At 29.1% G+C, this 10,069-nt stretch overlaps 1 protein-coding gene across 1 annotated transcript; it reads left to right on the plus strand.

Annotated features, from left to right (window-relative positions):
- Window positions 1-2,456: 2,456 nt before the first annotated feature.
- LOC106476650 (adipocyte plasma membrane-associated protein-like) lies at window positions 2,457-9,519 on the plus strand (the record flags this gene model as incomplete). Its single annotated transcript, XM_013937292.2, has 6 exons — window positions 2,457-2,574; window positions 3,743-3,859; window positions 4,247-4,418; window positions 4,943-5,077; window positions 6,134-6,404; window positions 9,165-9,519. Coding segments are annotated over 6 exons (1,011 nt in total), but the record flags the coding sequence as incomplete, so codon positions are not given.
- Window positions 9,520-10,069: the final 550 nt, after the last annotated feature.

Here is a 10,069-nt window from a genome sequence, read left to right on the forward strand (position 1 = left end):
ATGAACAATACTAAGGAGGGAGCAGTGTTGCGTCAGCGAGGTCACGTGACTAGTATCACGTCACGTCCTTCTCGAACCTTCATGAATTGTCGGGAGACTACTAGATTGGGGGTAGTCTGGTATATATAAGACGGTCACAACGTGATGGAATGCATGTGTGTAATTGAACTGAGTATTGTTGAAGTCGAGCACGTGAGATGTTCGTTGAGAATTATAGCGTTTGTTAAAGCGCGACTGTTCAAATTAAGTGTATCGCAATGTTATATTCAGAAAGAATAAACCAGTTTTATTTAAGAAAGGACTTGTGTCGCTAAAGTTTCATCGGAACGAATTTATGGAAAATTAACTAACGGAATGGAGACGTAATAATATTATGTATATGAAAATATATAATGTACTTACATGATTAACATACAATGAGTTATGTCAACTAATCATGAAATTATTATAGGTAAAAAAATATTATCATGTAAAATACAAAAGAAAAGTGAATACATTACATTGCACTAATAGTTTGTATATGAACCCTTTGCTTTATACAGAGCATTACAATATTATTCCAAGTGTCCTGTATTACTCACCATAATTTATTCAAGTTTTTTGGTTGCCTTTTTCAGTTTTTTTAATAACCCCATACAGTCAAGAATGTAATATTGGAACTTTATATAGACTTAAACCATGGTTGTGAATAGTCCATTGGCCTCTTTACTGACAAGCTATCACTTTACCCCTAGTGTTGAATCATGTTCCTATGGGAATGGCATGGAGGATCAGAATGTGCTTGTACTTGTCAGCTGTCAGGGTGCCATTGACTTTGTTAATAGATTTGTATTTTTTGTAGACTGAAAACATTTCCTTTGATGTGGTACTTGTTATTTTATATATTAATGTCCTGTTCACTTGAAAAGTTCACTGATATATCATACTTCATGTTTTTGTTTTACATATGTAATATTTTTTGTTGCTATTGTATGTACAGATGTCATATGCTCTTCAACTGTTCATTGGTTTATGATACTTCTTATTTCTCTTTTACGTATACATGTCTCATGTAGTTGAGTAGTTCTTTTAAATGTTATCCCTATTAGTAGTGTTTTATAAACTAGCAGAAACGCCACCAAATAGGTGGCATTTTGTGCTAGTAATTACTAATCATAGTATTCATATCTCATTGAACAAAAGTTAGAAAAAATGGATATTTTTCCAAAAGAAGATTTTACTGGAAGGTACTGCATGGGAAAAGTGTTCAGATTGTGCTGATATAAACTGTAATGTTTTAATATATGTATTAAAAGTGGTACCCTTTATTGAAAAAAATAACTTTTTTAAGAACTATTTTTTAGTACTACATATACAAATTATGTCAATAAAGATATATTCAAACCCTCATGTACAGTCCTAGTGAAAGTCATGTTCTTGTTGTGAGGAGAGTACTTTTATTTAAAATTGTGTTCTGTTATAAAGAAATGGTTATTGCACACACCACAGTTTTTATATAATTGTCTGAATCTTGAATACACAAAATAGGAAATTTTTATATGGATTTTTGTTTGTGGTGCCAAATTGTATTTATGATTTTGGACACGTACATATATAGATAGATATATACACACTATGTCCATTATAGAAAGAAGATTGACGCATTATTGTATGCTATAAGTATTCATTGATGTATGATGTATCTTTTTAGTGTTTATGTATTTGTCTGAATCTATGTCTTACATGCTGGAACTGTTTATTGATGTATGATGCTTTTTGATGATGTTTCATCTTGTATAACTCTTGTTTGGTACTAGATGTTTTATGTATAGCTGTCTTGTTCACTGGAATGGTTCACAATATATGACATTTCTTGTTGATGTTTTGTATGATGACATCTCATTTACTGATTTATTAATCTATGATACTTCTTAGCAATGTTTCATATGAACATGTCATATGTACTGATTCGTTGATGTATGACACTTTGATGTTTCATGTGAAGATGTCTTATACTGATTCATTGATGTACATTTTTGATGTTTCATATCAAGATGTCTTATATTGATTCATTGATGTACAACACTCTTTGGTGTTTCATATGAAGACGTCTTATACTGATTTTTTTTGTTTCATAACAAGATATCCTATACTGATTCATTGATGTACAACACTTTTTGATGTTTCATGTGAAGACGTCTTATACTGATTTTTTTTTTGTTTCATATCAAGATGTCTTATACTGATTCATTGATGTACAAAATTTTTTGATGTTTCATATCAAGATGTCTTATACTGATTCATTAATGTATGACACTTTTTGATGTTTCTTGTGAAGACGTCTTATACTGATTCATTGATGTATGACACTTGTTGATGTTTTATGCGGAGATGCCACATATACTGATTTATTGATGTACAACGCTTCTTATTGCTGTTTTTACATGTGTGAATTATACACTGGAAGAGTTCAGTGATATTTGTTTGTTGCTGTTTTATGTATAGATGTCTTGTATACTGGAACTGCAGATGGAAATATTGTTCGTATAACTGGAAAACAGATTGAGAAGATAGCACGTATTGGAGGAGACTGTGGTATTTCAACTTTTTTTTCTGAAGATTCGGTTAACAGAAGTGATACACTTGTATTAAAAAGGACATGTTCTCATGAGACTTTCTTTTTATATATTTTTTTATGTAGTAAATGTGAATAAAATGTTCAAACTATTTTTTCATGTAAAAATGAGAAATTGATAAGATTTAAAAAAAAATTAATTGTTTGACAGCTTAGACTTTTTGGTGTATTTGATAAATCTCAAAATTATTATTCTGGTTTTATATACATAGTAGTGAGAGCCTAAATGTTATAATTATGACAGTTTTGTAAATCTTTTATGATGTAATTATGTACTAATGAAATGTTATGAGTTGCACTAGTTTTTTCAATTATATTTAAATACTTGTTCTTTAGATGATACAGTAATTTTTTTATCATCATCAAAAGGTTGTCTAAAGTACCATTTAATGAAATCAATTATCATGGGTATTGTTTTCACCATGCACTTATAATAATTGCCAATGAACTAATTTTTGCTCTGTGAGTGGTCAGATTCTGTGAATTTAACTAAAAGATTGAAACCAAAATTGAATTCTAACCATTTGACGACTGAATTTCCTTTGAAAATGTACATGAAAGCCTGATTTAATACTGCTTAGATAAAATGACACCTAGTAAAGAAATTAAAGATATGGAGGTCCTATTAACAAAACTTTTGGGAAGTGTTGACTAGGCTTAATAAACATTTGAGCATGTTGTCTGACTTTGTTAGCATTAGAGGATACATTTGAAAAGTTAGTTTTCTGTAACATTATAAGTCTATCTTGTTTCAGTAAATATTATCCACAAAAGTTATGGGAATATTTTGAAAATATAGTTTCATTATTTTTCGTTGTTGATTTGAAATAGCTGAAAGTCATTCAAAATTGATAGTATTGAACAAATCTGTACAAAAAAGTGATAATTCTCTGAAATTCTTCAGTTGGTTTCTTGCAAAATTTGAAAATAGATATATTTTCACAAAAGGAATGTATGTGTTGACCTCCCTTAATAAATGAAAATTATGGGCAGAAGCCTTGTAGAATTAATGTAAAAATCTTACCAGCTTCTTTTAAAATGTTACATGACAGAAACAAAAATGATAAATTAAAAGAGTATTGGAGGATATATATGTGTGTGTGCATTTAATTATTTAATTTTCAACAGAAGGACCTTGGGAAGAGGAAATATGTGGCCGACCACTTGGGATGAGGTTTGATAAAAATAGAAATCTTTACGTTCTTGATGCTTATTATGGATTGATGCATGTTAATGTAAGAACTGGTAAGTAGTCTGCTGTTCTATGTAAATATTTTTTTAATATTTCACCAGTTTTTTTTATATACATAAATAATCTAATATTTAGACAGTAAAAAACAAAAGAACACTGTGTTTTTAGAAATGGATGAAAATTAGAGCAAATGTAAAAAATTATAAATGTTATTTGAGAATGCATAAAAATAAGATGTACATGTGCAAGACCTCTAAGGTGAGTTTGTTTAAATGGACATGATTTTGAAGAAATGTAAGTGTACATATTTTTCTGTACCTGTGAAAGATTTGGACATATTAGAAAATTCAGTTAAAAAAATAATCATTACAGATGTGATAAGATCTTTATAAAAGGTTACTGTGGTCTAATATATTTGACTAATAATTTTTCATTCTCAGGAGCAGTAACACCACTGTTGCCATACACAGAATACATCAATGAGAAAAAGCTTGTGTTTCCTAATGATCTTACAATTGATGACAAAGGAATAATATACTTTACTGATGCTAGCACCCGCTGGCCACTGAACAGGGCTATCTTTAATGTCTTGGAGCATGATAACCATGGAAGGTGAAGTCACTTATCACTGATAAATTTTATGTTCTACTTAAGTTGTGCAGTCTCATAGGTAAGTAGTAATTATATATGACACTGGGACAGTGTGTTTGCCATATTCTTTCTGTATTATGCAATACTCTGAACAAGTAAATATGACTGAGCTAACCCTTGGGTTGTGCCAAATGGACTAGTATTCTTAGATATGTATGATAATTGTTTTCTTGATAATGCTTTACACCCTTCATCTTTGATAATATGGAAATGAATATAAAATAGTGTATTTCTTTTAACTTGTGGAAAGCTGTAAATTAAAAAAAATAATAATAATATGTATTACTAACTTGGATTTACATCATTCAGTGTTGTCTTTATAACAGTAAGACAGGTCTTACGTTTTTGAGCATACATACAAGAAAGATTATGAAACTACATAGTTTTTAGTTTATTAAAACATAATGTGATTTGGCGAGTTCTTACTACAAAATTAAATATCAATGTAGCAACATATTTACATTTGAACATTCATTATATTTCAGGATAATAAAATTTGACCCATCAACCAAGGAAACTGAAGTACTTCTAGAAAACCTGTACTTTCCAAATGGTATTCAGCTCGCTGCTGATGGCAAGAGCTTGCTCATTGCAGAAAGTAACAAATTACGTATAATACGGTAAAGATTTTAGCGCTATTCATGTTTATTTTAGTACCAAATATTTGTCTCTCATCCACACGCATGGCTAGCTGGTTGAGAGGCTGTCCAGTTCTATCTTTCTGTCTAAAGAACAACTAAGGGTTGTTCCTTAGATTTATTTTTAATTTTTATTTTCAGACTTTTAAAGTTTCATATTAAGAACTTGTTAATCACCTTCAAAGCGAATGTTTCAACATCTTTGTTTAGTAGAGTTTTAGACTGGTTATATTGAATCTACTTCTCTACTCATGTTTTTAATACTATCCACTGAACTGTTGTTATTATCTATCATTCTTCTTCTGGAGTGTCTTCAACAGTAATATTTGCATCTATTGTACATTTATGTTACTTTTAATAACTAGATCTTGTCAGTTCTGCAGTTCCTCTGCACTGTTCTTGGTTTTGCTCTTTAGTATTTTTGCTATGTTCTAAATTTTTATTCATTTATCAAATACCTATCTTAATTTTTTGTGTTCTTCCAGCACTTATCAAAATGTTTGTAACATTTTTTTTTTCTTCTGTCATATTCTTTAACTGGTTTGAATAATCACATTATTGCCAAAATTTCTTCAAACTGCTCACTGGACATAAAAACTGGACATTCTTCTTCTTGTGGAAAGACCCTCATGCTTCCCAAATATCCCGCAAAAAAAATTCAAACATAAATGATTATTTTGAGAAAAGAAAACGTATGTACAAGAATTCAAATCTGTCTACTGATTAAATCCTTGATTTCAATTTGGCAGATGAGCAGCTGTTTAAAAATAGTGAAGTATGTAATGTTAGAGGAATTGTCATGTATGCTTGATAGTATTTTTTTAAACATGACTGTCCTTAGTATTTTTTTACTTAATTTAATGACCTTATTTAAAAGTGTTTAAAGAAATGACTACAGGTTATAATTAATAATTTTTAATTGATTATATGTTAGTTTACATTTGTTTAACCCTTTCACTGTGACTAGAACGTACATTTCCCACTGCACTGGGAAGCATAAATGGTTAAATGTTTTGATAATATTTGTTAAATCTTCAGATACTACTTTCGAGGACCCAATAAAGGTAAAAAAACAGTATTTGCAAGACTTCCTGGCGAACCAGATAATATTCGACCAAGCAAAAATGGTGGCTACTGGGTGGCTTTATGTTTTGGCCGTCATGCTGGTTCTCCAACACTAATTGACTGGCTGGCTCCCTATCCTGCCATAAGGACACTAGTGGCTAGGTTATTACATGCAACAGGCACTGTTTTGCATTATTTTTCCCAATTTGTTTCATCTCCAGCTGTAAAGAGTTGTGCTCATTTGGTAAGTGTCCTGTTCTTTTTATTTTACCTCATCAGAATTAATTGCATTTTCAGAAACTGTTTTTGTTTGAAAAAGCTATTTAACAAATTAATTTTAAAGTTAACTATATATAATTGATTTAGTTTTATGATTATTTAATTTCATAGTGAAAATGACAATTACACATTTTTAGATGTATCTTTTCAAAACTTTCTTAATAAGTATTTTCCAAAAATGGAAAAATGTTTCTTTGAGTTTTGTTTATCTATTCATCTATATTGCTGTAATTTAATGCTATGACTATGACCTACTCACATAGTAAGTAGGTATGCAACTCTCGTGAAAGTTCTTTACAAAAATGAAACTATTGGATGAAATTATTTTAAATGAGAGATGAAAGGTCCTATAAGTATGTAGATTTTGATTTTTTCTGAAGCAATGTTTTTCTCATGTTTTTTGCATGTTGCTTATTCAACATGCAAATTAATTTTCATTTTAAGATTAAAAGTACTTTTATGCATCAGAAAATTTTCAAATTTCACATGTGAAATTCTTTTAACATCCAGATAGTTACCAAACATTTTTTAAAAAACTTTATATTTTATCTGTTATTTTTATTAGGAAATAAATATAAATTATGCCTTTTTTGTTCTAGAATGACTATAAATTATAACATGATAACACAAATGTTTAGACTAAATAGTTTAAATCTCATAACATTATACATTTATATATATATATATATATATTTTCTATTATATTAACCTTTCAGCCGTGCCTGGCTAAGAATACAGAATTTACAATGATGCACTGCACGTGCACTCGTTACAGTATCAAATAATATGAATCTGACCTTTAGTCTCTACAAAATGACCTGACTTGATTGTGTTTTAGTGGACTAGTATTTTATAAAATACAGTCACATTTCAATTATTATACATTATATATGTATATAGATTATTACTATTTGCAAATAACTTCTTAGTCTTATTTTTCTTAAAACAAGAACGGTAAATGAAGAAGAAAGCGAACAATTATCTCTTTTAATTCCGACCTTTGTACTCGGTTGCTGCTTGTTGTAGCTGGCTAAGCCTTTTAAAATTTCACGTGATAATTTTCTTTAAGTTTTATATATACATTTGAATAACCAATAAATCATAAGTTACTATATTCCATTATAATTTATCAAGCTTAGCAAACAAGCTGTATTTCAATCTAAAAAAATATGAAATTTGGAGCAGACTGAAGACACAACTTACCTTCTTGAAATCTTGGTTTAAAAGAAATAGATGGTGTCCTAAAACTTTAAAATGACTGAGAAAGCCACTAGGGGGATATTCTGAGCTTTCGATTGGTTATTCACATGTCATTTATATAGAACTATGCATGTATAAGGGACATTTCTAAAAATGGAAAGAGGTGAGTGGGGCTACTGCATTTCATTCAGGACATGAACAATATCTCACACAATAGAGAGATAGAAGGTTCTCATTTTATATTTTAGCTTGTCAATAAAAGTAATTTGCATTTCTAATTTGTACAAAACTATAAAATTTGTATTTTGACATCACAAACATCTAATTTGAACCAGTGCTGCATTCAACATACCACGTGACATACAAAAATCGATGTTTAGATGTATTTTTTAACTATTTACTTTAAAAGTAAGAAATTAAATAATAAATAATACTAACACTTGAATTATACTATACAGTGTGAGATCACAGTTAATGACATAAATTATAAAATAGTAGTTCAATAAAAGTTTGAATACAAGTCAACAATAGTGATGACATGGCCTTTGAACCTTGAGAAAAGGGTTAAAATTTATTTGCTTCCCTAGGTCTATGTAAGTTATCATGAGCATAAAATTGATGTAAAAGGACTTCTCCAAGTAACTAAAATTTGATTAAATACAAAGTTTGTCAGAGCCACAAAACAAAAGTTGTATAGTTTTTTGATAAAGCAACACTCTTGTTCATTAGGAATGGTAAGGAAGCTCTTAAAAATTACTTTTGTGTATTCAAGGTATAATTTTGTGGTGGTTTCTATGTAACATAACTTGCACAAATCTAGAGAGAATATCAAAATGGTGTATAAACATATTATTAGCTACTATTGTGATTCTACAAGCTTAAACTTGACCATTCAGAACCCAACTTTTCACAAAATAGTAGTATATCGTAAAATACATCTTTAATCGATTATATTTTTAACAAATATTTGCTATTAAGAATAGTTTACAGCTAGAATAGTAATTTGTTTTTACAAGAAAACACTTTTTTCAATCTTAAGTTCATAATAAAATTTTGGGAGAGGAGATCATGGTTTGGCCACAACATTAGTGTAAGTAAACATAATACGTGACAGAATCTGGTAGTATTTATGACAGAATTATATAAGTTTATTAAAGAAGAATTGTATAAGTGAAATCCTAATTACCTTCAATAACTTTGAATAAGAGCAAAGAATGTTAAGAGTAAATCAAATATAATGAGAAAAGAGAGTAATTTTGAGACTCATAAATACCATGTATAGACAACAAAATTTTCACCAAGAAATTAATATAGTCTTGATTCCATCATTACAAATTCTCTAAATTACTTCACTTTCAAATTAGGAGTGCTGTTTTGTGACCTTTGTTATCATAAAAAGTAAATTTATATTAGCTGGTTACATGAACTGTTTTATCAAACAGCATCTCTCACAGAGGTTACCTTGAAATGTTCAGATAGTTTATCTTATTTTTAGTCGATTCTGATGACAACCTATCTATCACAGGTGGAGAGTGGAAGATTCTTTTTTAGTCTAATGCCAAGGTATGGAATGGTGGTTGAACTTGATAAAAAGGGAAAGATAATAAGAAGTCTTCAGTCTTCTGATGGCCAGGTGGCAATGTTGTCTGAAGTTTTGGAACATAATGGAAATTTGTATATAGGGTCTTTCATTAATCCATTTTTACTTAAATTGAAGGCTTAGTCTATTACAACTTTTATCATTGAATATGTAAAAACCTCATAACATTCTGAAGTAAATTTTACAAATTTAATTTTGTTATAAATTTCATAAACATAGACTGGAGTAAAATGTAAGTACACTGTGAATATATTAAAATAAATCAAAACATGATTGTAAATTTTTCAAGTATGTACAAATCTTGATAGAAAAATTTAGTCTTAAAACAGTAATGTTATTTGGAGAAAAAACTATTATATCAGAATAATGAGAAGGTGAATTTTAGTCATACTTTTCACTCATATAAATACAACTCTGCTGGGTGACAGTACTATTCAAAACTGTAGATCTTTGTACGAGCTTTGTTATAGTCCAGTCAGCCTACACAGAAACATACCTCAACATCAAACAAATTGCAACAGAAACAATGCTTTGATTTATTGTTAGAGATATGTATTGCAAAGTTATAAAAGAAAGTCTAGAAAAATCTAAACGGGAGAAATGCATAAAATTTTCATTTTCCTTATTAACATATCTGATGAAAATAGAACAACTTGATTTGATATATGCAATCATATACTCTCATTATACACTCTTTCCGTTGATATATGGATAATATATTATAGTTACTAAGATGAACCCAATTAAATGTGTTTTATCTGAAGCCCAAATTAATGATTATTCTCTCTTTAACTTATATATATATATATATATATATATATATACTACCC

This window comes from Limulus polyphemus, unplaced genomic scaffold (assembly GCF_000517525.1).
Source record: "Limulus polyphemus unplaced genomic scaffold, Limulus_polyphemus-2.1.2 Scaffold11119, whole genome shotgun sequence".
Lineage (NCBI taxonomy): Eukaryota > Metazoa > Arthropoda > Merostomata > Xiphosura > Limulidae > Limulus > Limulus polyphemus.